This window comes from Apium graveolens, chromosome 5 (genome assembly GCF_009905375.1).
Source record: "Apium graveolens cultivar Ventura chromosome 5, ASM990537v1, whole genome shotgun sequence".
NCBI classification, from domain to species: Eukaryota; Viridiplantae; Streptophyta; class Magnoliopsida; order Apiales; family Apiaceae; genus Apium; species Apium graveolens.
In genome coordinates, this window is record NC_133651.1 from 240,207,159 (window position 1) to 240,222,811 (window position 15,653).

A 15,653-nucleotide genomic window follows, 5' to 3' on the forward strand; every position below is an offset into this window, starting at 1 on the left:
AAAAAAACAATTGGTGAAAATAATTAGGGGTTATTTGTACGAGAAAGGATTTATTCTGGGGTACATTGATTGGATTTGGCACGGGGAGAATAATGCTACTAGGTCATATGTTCATAGTACATCTCCCGCTTCTTCCGCTTCCACTTCTTCGGAAGAGCATATTCCCGATGTTGCATCAGAAATGCCTAATATTTTTGAAGAAGCGTATAATAATAAATGGGTGATGATTACGATAAAGAAACCTACGAGTTTAAGAGGTTTGTTGAGGATGCTGAACAACCTCTATATAGGGGTAATGATTGCACCAAATTAGATTCAATGCTAAAACTGCATAACTGGAAAGCGAGATTTGGTGTTAGCGATAATTCCTTTACCGAATTACTCTCTTCTGTTGGGTCCTTACTTCCTACAGATCATGTCTTGCCGGTCAATGCTTATGAAGCAAAGAAAACCCTTTTTAATTTAGGTCTCGAGTATAAAAAAATCCATGCTTGTCCGAATGAATGCATTATGTATAGGGGTATAAATGTCGATGCTTCCAAGTGCCCCAAGTGTCGGGTATCTCGTTGGAAGATGGGGAAGGATGGTAAACCTAGAAATAACATACCTGCCAAAGTAATGTGGTACTTCCTAATCATTCCCAGATTTAAGAGAATGTTTAAGTCTCCTTCCACCGCTAAACTACTCACTTGGCATGCTGAGCAAAGAGTTGAAGATGGGATGATGCGCCATCCATCTGACTCCCCTTCATGGAGAAATATTGATTACAAGTGGCCATACTTTAATAGTGAGGCACGAAACATCCGCTTAACTTTGGCGGCCGATGGTATAAACCCTCATAATAACGGCTTAACCAATAGGTATTCTTGCTGGCCATTAGTACTACTACGTACAATATTCCTCCATGGTTATGCATAAAGAGGAAGTTTATGATGCTAACAGTTTTGGTCTCTGGTCCGCATGAACCAGGTAATAACATTGACGTATTTCTATAACCATTTATTGGTGATTTGAAAAACCTTGGGAAGAGGGTGAACCAAATGTGTACGATGCGTACACTAAATCACATTTCACTTTGAAGGCAATATTGATGTGAACCATAAATGACTTTTCGGCATACGGAAATTTGTCGGGTTGTGTCAATAAGGGTTACATGTGTTGTCCAGTATGTAATGACGATACCGTAGCAAAATATCTACCTCATATCCAGAAAATGTCCTTTCAAGGGCATCGTCGATATTTGCCTCGACATCACCCTTATAGAAGGAATAAGGTAGCTTTTAATGGTGAACAAGACTTGGGACAACCACGTCATCTCCTTAGTGGAGAAGAGGTATTGATGTGACAGGATCAAATTAATTGTATTTTTGGAAATGAAGTAAAGAAGTCGAAGAAGATGGATTGTCCTTGGAAGAAAAAATCAATATTTTTTGAGTTAGAATATTGGAAATATCATCATGTTCGTCACTGTCTCGATGTGATGTATGTTGAAAAGAACGTGTGTGATAATCTGATTGGGACTTTGCTAAATATGAAACATAAGTCCAAAGATAGTGAAGCATCCCATAATGATATGGTTGTAATGGGTGCGAGGAAAGACTTGGCTCCACAAAGAGTAGGAGAAAAAAGAACTTACCTGCCTTGTGACGCCCTCAATCTCGGGGTTAGGAAATGAGGACCCACACACACCATTAAACTATGAATAAATAAGCATAAACCCTGATTAACTACTAACAGGATCTAACAGGATAAAGTTTGAGACAAGATTACAACTACCAACCATTATATATAAATTACAGCCCAAAATATAACCAAGTTTACATAATCGATCCCGACTTAAAACGGACAGATAACCCATTGTATCTTTACAACTTTCTGGCTAAGCGCTTGCTCACACATAACATGTACTACCTGCTCTGGCATCTGGAAGCCCTCAACACGGTAGGGACCATCAGGTACGCTCTTACGAGTAGTGCGCCTAAGCCTGGCCATCCTCTTGCTTAACTGCCATGGTTAGATAAAAGCAAAACACGTGAGTATAAAACTCAGCAAGTAACTAAATAACAGTTCTACGATATACAATCCATAATATATCATTACTGTTTTCAGGGAATTCTACTTTAACATCTCTAGGTGGCAGATTTCTATCTTTGGACTATGAAAGGGTTATGAAGAAAGCCTTTGGGCTTTCAGGAAACAAAGCTCAAGATAGGGTGAAAGCCGACATTCATCACAAATCATTAACAGGATCTCAAATGATCTTTCAAATGGAAAGCGAGAATCTATTCATCATTGGGAATCAATTATATGATTGATAATATTATCAGAATCAAAATCAGGGTTCACAAGCTGTATGTAATCAATATCACAATCAATTCTTTTCAAAACATTGTAAGCCATTTCATTTTCAAATAATCAATTACTGAATAAGGAATTCAATTCCTCTTTAAATAATTATGGAACCCTTGATTGAACTACTTTAACTTTCATAAATAATAATGCGGGTGATCAGCCCGTACCGACCTCCATCTGGTCTTTAAGGTACCTATGGCATAATTTCAGCCTCAAATCGGACTAGCCCCGCTAGCCTCTTATATGACTGGACTAGTCCCACTAGTCTCTTACGTCTCAAATCCAATCCATCAGGAATTCATTTAAAAAACCTTGTGTTGGAAAATAAAGGTTTTACTGAATTTATTTTATCATTACCGAGAATATGAAATCATTCAGACTCTTTCAAGTCAAAACTCATTCTTAAATTCAATTTCAAGAATTCAAAGAAAGTGAATAAATTAAAGATAAGCAAAGTTCAATTCTAGGGATTTTGATCAAATGATTACAAGGTATACTGTTCAGGGAAGCAAAACGGTTTCAAGGATCATTATAGATAAGATCACAAAGGAATAAAGGATTATCACGCAAGGGGTCCATAAAGGTTCTTATAGGGTTTACAAAAGTTTAAGGTATTAACAAGTAATCGGGATAAGAAAAGGTTACTAAAAGGTTTGAACAATGATCTTATCAATAACAGGTTCACAAGGACAATTACAGGGTATCTCAAGAATCAATAATAGGTGTACAAACGCTATAAAAGTTCTATACTCTATCATGGCATGAAAAATATCCTCTCTATAACAATTTACACAAGTAGAGTTACTTGCCTGAATTCGCTTTCCTGTTTCACAAAGGTTGAACTACTGCCACCTAGTACACTTTTCCCTTTCATAGCATGAATGCCCCGACGCTCCGAATCTACAATCCAAAAATCAAAACCTTATAGATTCACACTCGACGTTCCCAAAACACTTAACAATTTCCTTTATCGTAATACCCTAAGAGTATATATACTCAATTATAAACACACAACACGTATATACCAAAGCCCGTATAGTTTAACCAAATAGACTTCGAATTACGCATTACGATATAAATACGACATATAGAATTTAATCCTTGTATTTCAAACTCTATACTTGAGTTATCATATCACTTATATAACATGATATCAAGACGACTCAATCCTTCCTTTTTCATCATTTAATTCGAACCAAAACAAACAAATAAATCACATATCACTTAGAAATTTCACATGCAATCACTTAGCAAGGTAATGGAATCAAATCAATCACTTTTATACCTATAATTCATTCGGCTATAACCACAAAATACAACCCAAGAATTAAACATTAACATACAAGCACCAAAATTGCATATAAACTTGAGATCAAGTTACCACTCATTCTTTTAAATCATCTTTAACCTAAACACTTACATACATAGCTCTATCTTGACATGCGTTTACTATTTCGTTCAAATCCAAGTCGAAATTACATCTACAGTCCATTTAAAAACATAAATCAACTTAATTCCTTAAGAACAAGCAAGAACACTCGAAATTTCCAATAATCAAGACATGCATGCATCTTTTGGGATTCTTAAACCATAACTCAATCTATTTATTCAAAAATCTCTACAATCAATCAACAATAAACCATTTACATCATCAAAATCAACTTAATGATCAAGAACCACTCGGCTTTCAAGCAAAACAACACATGCAACTTTTAATTCGATTCTTTGAACCATGAACTAATCTAATTTCTCAATATTATCCAAGAACAAACATTCACAACCATTTAAATCAACAAGAATCAACTTATTAACTTTTGAAATCAAAATTCCATTCGGTTTTCAACTAAAAATCACATGCAAACATCGAAAATAAGTTTATGAATACGAGAGCTCAGTTATTATATCATCACTCACCACCGGTTCACCGGAGTTCATCACCGGTGGTGGTGGTTTCACGGTGGTGCCCCCATTCGGGGGTTTCCAACCTTAAAACCTCCAATTATCACAGCAACACACGCATGCAAGGCTCAATCTACAAAAAATTTTAAAAATTGCAAACAATCATTCGAAGGAAACAAAGACTTAACACTCGGCTCAAAACCGAGCCCATCGCACATACACACACTCGCATACAAGCACAAATACATACATGCAATTGATCTAAAGTATACATATAGAATGAGCATGAAGTTTCATGGATGAATCCATAGAAATCAAGGAGAGAAGAGGATTGTACCGAGAGAAGAGAGAGAGAGAGAGAGAGAGAGAGAGAGAGAGAGAGAGAGAGAGAGAGAGAGAGAGAGAGAGAGAGAGAGAGAGAGAGAGAGAGAGAGAGAGAGAGAGAGAGAGAGAGAGAGAGAGAGAGAGAGAGAAGAGAGAGAGATGAGAGAGAGATGAGAGAAAGTGAGAGAAGAGAGAGAGTGAGGCCGGGTGAAAGAAAATAAAGGGGGAGGGGAGGGAGTATATATATTAGTTTGGAAAGGGTAGTATGGTCATTATACCATACTTTAATTTTTCTTTTCTCTTTTCTTTTATTTTCAATCTAAAAATGAATTTAATCAAGAAGTAACTCTCTCATAAAAGATGGGAATGAAACGAATAATAATTCTAGAGCCGTGAGGGTAGGTTCGCGAGCAATTATCATACCAAAAAATGAGATTCTTGCCGAATCCCCAATTTCTTTCTTCGGATCTCAAAATTAGCTTTTCAGCCATATTTTTAAAATAATTTTTGAGCGAACGGTTGATTGGATACGGATTTTACAAGATTTTGCTGAAAATAGCATTTTAACTCCATAAAATCATTTTAAAATGCACTGATCACGAAATAAATCCGTCTATCATTTTTAGAAAGTCTCTAGGACTATTTTGAAGACAAAAAAACAAATTTCACGCCTTGACCTTATTCGAATAATTTTATAAAAATGTATAAAGGTTCAATAAACCTCATTTTAAATCAAATAAATCCCTTAATCATTTTAAAAATTAACAGATCACGTAGTCATGCATAAAGACAAGCAAACACATATATTCACACATCACAACTCATATCTGATCACAAAATTTCCCTTTATTATTATCATTCCCCTTTTCGCGTAACGGGTTGCGTTCTGCTTGACGGCCCGACGCTAAGCATTTCAATTACGCTTCACGATCAATTATCTTTACCAACCGACACGTTACTTGAATATAATACTTATGTAAACATTATATTTCACATAACAACACATAGTTCTCATTTAAGCACTTTAATCCCTTTTTAGGACGAGTTCTGTTCTACCTAACGGCCCGTCAACACAGCTTATCTCCTAAGCTGACTCATCAAACTGGAACACATCATTTTACATTCCCAGTTACTTATATACAATAAGGATAATTAACCAACAAAATCATTTAATCCCTTTATTAAATCACATAAATTATAATTACATCACAAAATTATACTTTATTCTCTTAATTACGTAGCGAAATTCCCAATCGTTACATGCCCATTGCGGCTTATACTCTTTCAAAGGAAGAAAAGAAGAAAATGTTATCATCACTCACGTCTATGAAACTTCCATATGGACATTCGTTGAACATCAGAAATTGTGTGTCTATGGCAGATTTGAAGTTGTTAGGGCTCAAGTCCCATGACTGTCATATACTTCTTCAACAGCTACTTCTGATTTTAATTCGTTCTATTCTTCCAAAAAATGTAAGGGTTAGCATTATAAGATTGTGTTTCTTTTTCAACTCTTTGTGCAACAAAGTTATAGATGTATCGAAGTTGGATAACATGCAATCATATGTAGTGTTGACCTTGTGTGAACTGGAAAAGATATTTTCTCTGTCGTTCTTCGATGTTATGATACATCTCACAATCCACTTGGTTAGAGAATTGCGACTGTGTGGACCTATTTTTTATAGGTGGATGTATCCTTTTGAACGCTTCGATAAAGTGTTGAAAAGTTATGTAAGGAGCCGTTATTATCCGGAAGGTTGTATGGCCGAGAGTTATCTAGGAGAAGAATCAATGGAATTCTGTTCGGAGTTTATTCTACAGAGTTTTAGAACTGCTGGTCTTTCAAAGAAGCAATACAACCTCTCTGGTCCATTATCCGCCGCAACAATGAAGTCAGTGGAAGAAAAAGAACATGATGAGGCGCATTTACATGTTCAGCAAAACAACGCTGAAGTGTATCCGTATATTATGTAAGTTAGTCTATTTTTCCTGTCAATTATTTTTGTCAAGCTTTAGTTGTAGTTAGTAATTTAATATGTATGCATTTTTGAAGGATGCAAAAGGAAAATCTGGAAGAAATATATCGAGGGAAAAAAAGACAGTTCAGTGGCTGATTGGAGAACACAATCGGCTATTTGTTGATTGGTTTGGAAGAAAGGTTAGCAAAATTATTGATGATAAAGAAAGTGTTTCACAAACGATACGATGGCTGGTAGGCAAACCATCATTTTCTATTTTGACTTATGAAGGTTTTCTAGTTAATGGCGTCCGCTACTTCACAAAAGATAGAGATGATGCAAGGGTTGTTCAAAATAGCGGTGTCTCTCTAATTGCTAAGGCTGTCCAAGTCTCTAGTGCCAAGGATCTAAATCCCGTGGAGTCTGAAATGACATTTTATGGCGTAATTGAAGAAATATGGGAGTTTGACTATCATGCATTCAAGGCGCCATTGTTTTTGTGTAAATGGGCATATAGTGATAAAGGCGTGAAGGTCGATGATATCGGCTTTACAGTTGTGGACCTTAGTCGACAAGGCCACAAGAATGATAAATATATCTCCATTGACCATGTCAAGCAAGTTTTCTATGTTCAGGATCCAGCTGATCCCATCTGGTCAGTTGTATTAACTTCTTCATCTCGAGACTATCACGAGGTGTTTAATGATGATGATTTAGGAGACACAGTAATGGAAAATCCTTCATTCTGCTCCAAAATCCCCCCAATTGATGTTACTCCTGATGGTGATGATGATCCTAGTCTTGGAAATCAAAGAGAAAATATTGAGGGAATTTGGATTAAAAAGTGACACGTTGAATTTAAGTTTGTATTTTGTGTCATCCCAGTACTGAATGTCTAGTGTGTAATTAAATTAGAATTTTGTTATTATTTGTATTAGCTTCCCGGACATGTTCACATTTTTAAGGATTAATGCTTTTAACTGGTTCTAATATCAAATTTAATTCTTATGTACTCATACAACAGTTTACACTCTTGTTACCAATTTACTCTTATTATTGTTCACATTTTCACATTTTTAGGATTAATGTTATTCTTACAAATTTACTCTTATTATTGTTCACATTTTCACATTTGAATGTTGTTCACACTCTTTATTGTGACATTTGTACTCTTATTGATATATGTATATGCAGGAATTTGCATAAAAAATGGTGGCAAAGAGGCAAAAAAAACAAAGCATAAGCTGTGAAAGCTACACAAGCTGCGAAAGCTACACAAGCTGCGGAAGCTGCAGACTTACCCCCTGAAAGCAGAAAAAATGAAGATGAGATGCAGGTGGAGGTGGAAGCATTGAAATGTGACGTTGAAAACTCTAGAAACTCTACACAAGCTGCAGATCCCCCACCAGCAGACTCAGATCTTCCTCAAGGCACAGTTACCAGTACAGAATCTACAAAAATGAGAATCAGAGCAGCGCGGGGTGTTTGTGTTATGCACAAAGTTGTGATGAAGAAAGCGCAAGGTAAGAAGTTTAAAGTCTGGTACAATCATGTTGGTGTTCCTGTTGGAGATACTCAAAGTACCTTGCAATCGTATATAGGCATGCTAGCTAGGACTATGGTACCGATCGATATCCCGTCTTGGCCAAAAGTGGATGCAGATTTGAAAGCAAAAATAAGGAGTGATATTAAGGTACAATAAAATATTATTTTTCTTTTGCATTATAGCATGATAATTTAATAATGGTGGGTCTAGTAGAATAATTTTTATTTTTCTGTATTTTCTTCAGGATACGTTCAAAGTGGTTGATGAAAGTGATGGCTTAATTTTGATGTCCGCGAGTGCTAAGTGGAGACAATTTAAGTCTACATTAACCTCTGACTATGTGAGGCCCTATATTAGACAAAATAAGAAGCTCGCGAAGCCCCCGAAAAAATATGCATATGTTGGTAAGAAGGCCTGGAAACGATTTGTTGCAACAAGGATCGCAGATGAATGGCAGGTATGCATTTTACGGAATGAACAAATTTTTGATTTGTTAATTGTTAAGACAAAATTATGTAAATAAGTGTTTGATGTCCAGGAAAAAAATAAAGAGCAAAGTGAGAGAGTGAATCAGTGAAAATATCCCCACGGGATGTCTAGAAAAGGATATGTGGGTGTGCAAGAAGAAGAAGTAAGACTTTATCCCTACTCTTGTAATTTTCTAATTGTTTTGATCTTTTCTAGATGTTCGCTTGATATTAATTTTGAATAGGTTGAGGCGGGACGGATGGATCCCGAAGAAGACCCTGATCGGGCAATTTTATGGAAAATTGGTCGTATGACAGAAGATGAAAAGATTGATGAAGACCTTGCTGCCATATATGATAGAATTGTAATATTTATTTTTTTTGCATAATTATTTCAGGATGACTTATATTAATAGGTTTACTCCTTAATTTGAAGTTTGTTCACATGATGATTTACTCGAAAAGAAGCGTAAAAGTGAATTTGTACCTTGCGGAAGTAATGATGTGCTAACTACTGCATTGCAAACACCTGAGCATTCAGGCAGGTTTAGGGGAGTTGGAAGCTTTATAAGTCCATCAAGATTCTTCAACATGCCAAAATAGAATAAGACGCGATTTTCCAAAGCTGAATTGGTGGCCAGTGATCGAGCGATGAAGGAAGAACTTTAAAAAATGAAGGAAGTGCTTCAAAAAACAAAGGCTAATTTTGCGTCACAGATTGATCAGCTGAAAGCCATGATACAGGAAACCAATCTTAATTCACCAAATCCATCTGATAAAGCATGTTGTGGAGTAGAACAACTTGATGAATTCATGGTCAACAATGAGGATGATGAATGTTGTATTGCTTTTAATCCTGTACGCCCTCTTCTCCGCCTGGAAACAAGTTAAAACAATTGTGTACACACATTTATAAAATGACCTTGATTTGGATATGTTTGTGATGAGAAACTTACAATTTGTCCCACCTTTGATTATATATGCAGGGTCCAAGAAAATGTGAGCTTTCAGTTGGTACAATTGAGAATAAGGTGGCCTTTGGTAGGGTTGTACCTGAAGGAGATGCAAGAATGTCGGTGCACGGAGGCCCTCTACAACCGGGACATGTTCGCGTCTCGGTGGATGGAGTACTCATCCAGGGAGATGCCTCTGTTTTGGTGCCCATAGTTGGTGAACTAGAGACGGTCTGCCAAGCGGTTGGATCTTATTTAGCGTGGCCTTGGGACTTGATCACCTTCACCCCATAATAGCTAAGATATTTAGCCATGTTTTTATTGTTCATAGTTGCATAGAAGGATTGGTATTTATATCCATGTTTTTTACTGTTCATTTTCAGAAAAAAAAATTGAATTTGAGTCACCGAAGGATGCACAAAAAGAGCTTCATAGAATGCATGAAATGTGGCAGAATGTGAAGCTCAATAAAAATGTGCCGCGTCGCTTTACGGTGTTGTATAAACATGCAATAACCTTTATGAAAGAAAAATGAGATTCCATACAGATTCCATGTGATGTTGTTGTGTTCGGAATGGTAAAAACCATATTTCTATTGCATGAGAATGTGATTGCTTTGTTAGAGTTTGGAATGATTGGCCAGGTTGTTATAGCAAGTTATATGGAGCAAGTTTTTTCCCCTTGTTTTTAAAATTTAATTTATGTCACATTCCACATATTTGCATATGAATATTTACAAAATATTTATATTTAATTGTAGGTATTTGTATACTACCGTGGTTCAAGTTGAGAATACACAAATATTTGCATTTGCTGATCCTGGAGCAACATACAAACTGAATCAAGAGTTTGAAGATTATGTTGTTAGAAGGCTGATTGATGCACCTTCTGTAATCTTATTCATTCCTCATAATGAAAAGTAAGTCAAATTTTTATAGACGAAACTAATGTTTGTGGTAGCTCTGTTTATAATTTGTTTTAAATCTAACTTTGCTTAATTTATAATAAAACAACTATCATTGGATTTTGACATTGATTTGGGAATCAGAAATTTATATTCTAAATCCATTGAGTCATTCGAACAAGTTTCCAGAACTCGAAAATGCATTAGTAAGGTATATGAAAATTGTAAACTGATTATATATATATATGTATATATATTTGGTTTGTCGGGTTTCATACACATGCTAATTCTCTTGAACATAGTTGTCAGATCTTATAATGCTCAGACCGGACGTGTAAACAAAAATCCTAAAGTCAAAAATCTTATTGTAAGTACAGTTAATTTGGTAGTTTATTGTTTACTTTAATTTGGTTACACATTTATAATCAACCATTATGAATGAAATAGGGATGCCCTAAACAGCCCGGTGGGCATGAATGTGGGTATGTTGTAATGCGTTACATGAAAGAGATAATTGAAGATAAGGAACATAAATTCATAAGCAAGGTGTGTACTTTCTTAAATTTGTGCAATTTAATAATTTTCTAACTTCATACCGCTTACGTTAAATCTGTGATTTTATTTATAATTTTTGTAATATTCACAGTGGAGTCCCAAGTCTCGGAAGAGCTACACAACAGAGGAGCTTGATGTCGTCCGCTTTGAGACTCTTGATCATATCCAGGGATTTGTGTAATCGCCGACTAGCAGTTGTGGACCTTTTTTTGTTCTACTATATATTTTGTTATGTGTACCGTGAACATGATATTAGGGCCCGGATGTATTGTTTAGTTGGGTTTTGACTAGTTGGCAGGTTTATGATGAATGTGGATGGACGGAGTTGGTTCATACCATGAACTTTGGTATATATAAGTAGTTGGGCAGTTTTTTATCTAGCTAACTAGCTTGTGAACTTTGGTACGGTAATTGTAATCAAGGAGATATAAGATTTATGGTATATATTTTATCAGTAGTTTTGGTTTACATATGGTGCATTGTCTTTGGTAAATCTTTGTTTGATATAGCTATCAGTAGCTTTGTTTGTTTGGTAAAATTTAAAAATTTGGGATTTTGGTACATTTTTGGGCTAACTTTACTGAAATATTATACATCACAAAATTTTAATAAAACTGATGTTAAAACTGAGCTAAGACATCGATTTTAGAAATAGAACTGCGGTTTGTATTAGTATCATACATCAGAATTGGAAAATAAACTGATGTAATAAGAAGTTAGCACATCAGCTAATAACCGATGTGAAATGCGATATTTAGGTTGCATGTGACTAAGAAGGTTTATACATCAGTCAAAAACTGATGTTACACAGGGTCAAGTACATCATTTTCAAAACTAGAAACGTTGTTGTACACCGCTATAGACATCGCTTCTTAACTAAAAACTGATGTTAGCAGGTATTTTAGACATCATTTTTTACCATAAAACCGATGTATATAACTCTACTAAGCTTGTGGTTCATATGTTCAAACTGACCAGAAAATCACATTCTGCCAAATTGAAAAGAAATGTGATAGATATTGTAGAATTATGAGATATTAGACATCACTTATTAATCCAGAAATGATGTGAAATCTGATCTAAAACATCGGTCCCTGACCGATGTGAAAAACAGGGACCTTTTACTACACCCACGAATACATCGATTTTTTGCATTTTTCACATCAGTGTATAACCGACGTCTATTGACGTTTTCCTTTCACTGCTAAAAAAAGTAGAGTAGACTTCAAAATTTAGACATCGATCGGAGTTTTCACCGATATAAAAAATGTTTATTACATCGGTTTGGACATAACCGGTGTCTTATTAGACGTCAGTTTTTTTTTTTGCACAACCGATGTTATAAGTATATTTTAAAAAAAAACACAACCCGCATTCTCCTCTTTTCCCCTTACCCAAATTATTCATTCCCTCTTAAAATCCTCTATTTGTTGACTTAAATTTTTTTCAACTATCCTCTTCTTTTCAACTTTAGCCCCCAAAACATACAAATCCATATATTAAAATCTAAAAATAAATCATAAAATAAAAAACATACATATCCGAAAACATAATTCACTAAATCAAAAATCACTATAACAACTTTGGACTCTCTCGTCTGAAGAACACGAATTCGACTGGAAAATACTATAAACAATAGCTCTCGATGGTGAACATCTAACAGAGCTCTCTACAAGCTCATCTTCCCTAAATCCCCTCTCTACAATCTTTGTGATGCCCCCAAATCCGGGGGTCAGGGATTTAGAAGGCTATACCGTCTTAAATCTTGTTTTAACAATTATCTTGAACAACAATATAAATACTCACACATTTACGATCACACACTTACTATTACACACACACATGTTATTGTTTTGAAAACGAAACAATACATTATTAAAGTTCTTAAATCCACAAATTAATGGTTATTACAAACCAAAATTAATTAAATTTTGCCACGGATGTAACCTTTATTTAAGGTTAGATCGGCGACCGAATAAAAGTTTTTTCATAAATATCTTACATAAGTAATACTTATATATGAGCCAAACCAAAAATAGAACCCGCTCATATGTGCTACCTGTGGCACTGCCCCTAACAACCTACGGGAAAACTGTCAATTTTTTACACGCTTCTGGGCTGTTAGCTTTCTGATCGTCATCTTGGTTAACTGTTGTGTTATGACATTTTAACAAAACAAGTGTGAGCTATATTGCACAACACAATAATCAACAGTGTGAAAATGCTGTTAAAGAAATTATATTAATCTGTATAAGGATATGTATTTATTCGAAAGTAGTTTTCTTGGTGATACACACCTCTTTTCGAAACAATGTCTTTGATTGGTTTATTTGTTTTGTGAATACCTTTTTAGTAAACCCTGCACCTAAATTTGGGTTACGGTATTGCATATCAATTCTAAATGTACAAATAGGATATTCACCGGAACTACCACATACGATAATCAGCTATATAACGAAAATTTGTAACATTTTTTACTAGTAGAAGGACAATCTCTTCATTATAACTTCAAATATATAAAAATGAACAAGACCAACAGAAAACGGTTGAATTTAATGGTGTACATGTTGAATTGAAAATTTTTCATTTTTATTGTAATAGATGCTTTTTGACATGCATGTATTAGTTTTTGAGTTTTAATTATTTAAACTTTGCCCATGTTAGTTTTGGTCTGTAGTACAAGTTATTAAATTAGGATTTTTTTTAATAACTTCTTTACATTTTCAAATTGTAGTTTGTTATATTCAAAATATTAATTTAATTTATCTTTATTTTATTTTATTTATATGTTATAATCGTGTACATTAATTTTAGAAACAAAAATGATTAAAATAATCGTGAGATTTGACTTTTCGTGCCTTTAAAGGTTCTTGTCCAATATGTTCAAGTTGTTATATGGTTGTCCAAATATTATAAGTTGGTGTATATTAAATTTTCTGTTTTAATGATGTATGCTTTTAGAATTTTTAGATTAAATTGAGGACTAATAATAATACTTAAAATAATATATCAATCAAGGGATACCTTTGATTAGATTTTTATTTTGTTAATTCTATTTTTTAACTTTTATTAAGAATAATATAAAAAGATAACATGATGAAAAGACTTATCTTATTTATCTTCTCTCATTGTCTAAATATCATGAGACAATTTAAGGAAGCACCTTTCGATTATATGATAAACTTGTCTGATCAATTATTGTATTTCTATACAAAAGTCAATGACAAAAAAAACCTTTTTTAAAAAAAGTATTTCTGCCTGAAACAGATTAATTTGTGGGCATATCTCTCAAAATGTTATTACCATTAAAGTTTTGTCATTCGTACTGAATTCTAACTGTAGTAACAATATTCTAACTGCAGTAACAATTTAAAAAAATCTTAGAAAACCTATCTAAAAATTTAACGTTGCTTGTATTTTACTCGCACCAAAATCTAGACAAGCAAGATGAGGTTGCTGATGACTCACATCACGTTAGATTGAGATCCATGTGGTACGTGAAAAAAATGATGCTACATACAATGAAAAGAACGGTAAATTGGGTTCAAATTGCAGGATCAGGACAAACTGAGAACATCTATAAGGATCAACAGATAGAAATGATTTGCTGGAAATTATGAACTACTAGAACTATGACAGAAATGTCCACACTTCAACTAAATCAGGTTCAGTGTAAAATCATTCTCTTACAAAAGTGCCACGATCAACTGAACAGCTTCCAAGGTAGCTTCCATACCATGCTTTCTCTCATTCGTAAACAGTGAAATAAAAACCTAAAAGGTGAAGTACAACGGAAATGATCATGGATATCAGCGTAGAGATGGAGCCAAAAGGAAAAGAAGATGAATACAAAACCATATGGAGAGGAGACCGTAAGCTACATCATCAGCTAAGCTTGCATTCTTAAAGAAACGAATGACATCCTTTCAAGGAAGCTGAGGTGAGGCAATGCCTCCACTAAACCACACATTACAGCAAACGACCGTACACTAAAAGGTGGCTGAGTATTCTAGAGAATCCAGCTTTTGCAGGTATGTCTGCGAAACACATAGCTAAAAATCTAATCGACAAGATGGCAAGAAATAAAAATGTGCACTTATCATGTAAGAGGAGATTTGAGAAGGCACTAGTCAAGATATACAAGATCAAGCAGACGATAATATATAGGATCTGAAAGATGTGAGTGTGCTAAGCTCCAAGGAACAATACTAAAGACCAGGTACTTCTAAAAACTGATATCTAGCTTCAAGGAGGTGAGGTTTAACTAAAAAAAATTTTAATTTTGGAATGTGATCAGAGTTTCCTAGAAAAAATATCATTTTTAAGTATCTTTTTGCGGTTCATAAGCCAGATAACATAAACTGGGTCTAGGATAGTCAATAAGGAGACCAGTGTATATGGTCAACCCTACTACACAAGCTTAAACATTTCCTAGCTCCTCTTTATGTGAATATTTCAATCGAAGGCTTAAAATCTATGCAAAGTTAACTTCATATAGGTATTTGGTATAGAGACTAATCAAAATCAATATATGTCTGTGCTAATAAATTTTTGGAATAAAATCGATTCAGTCAGTAAATGATCGTGTTCTAAAATTATAAACATTCAGAAAGTATAAAATTCTAACAAGTGAAAACAATAACCAAGTACATGGCCCTAAGCCATTTGGTTATCATGGAAACAGAAGCCAATTCT

General features: G+C 34.6%; 1 protein-coding gene across 1 annotated transcript; it reads left to right on the plus strand.

Annotated features, from left to right (window-relative positions):
• Window positions 1–216: 216 nt before the first annotated feature.
• LOC141660821 (uncharacterized) lies at window positions 217–7,381 on the plus strand. The gene is made up of 3 exons (XM_074467807.1): window positions 217–860; window positions 6,261–6,528; window positions 6,629–7,381. The coding sequence occupies exons 1-3, from the start codon at window positions 217–219 to the stop codon at window positions 7,379–7,381; spliced, it is 1,665 nt and encodes a 554-aa protein (XP_074323908.1).
• Window positions 7,382–15,653: the final 8,272 nt, after the last annotated feature.

Excerpts from the sequence above, each read along its gene's own strand:
- LOC141660821 (XM_074467807.1), top strand. The coding sequence starts at position 217 with ATGGGTGATGATTACGATAAAGAAACCTACGAGTTTAAGAGGTTTGTT. Across the intron at positions 861-6,260 it reads AATAACGGCTTAACCAATAG|GTGGATGTATCCTTTTGAAC; the intron begins GTATTCTTGCTG and ends TATTTTTTATAG. Across the intron at positions 6,529-6,628 it reads TTCAGCAAAACAACGCTGAA|GATGCAAAAGGAAAATCTGG; the intron begins GTGTATCCGTAT and ends GCATTTTTGAAG.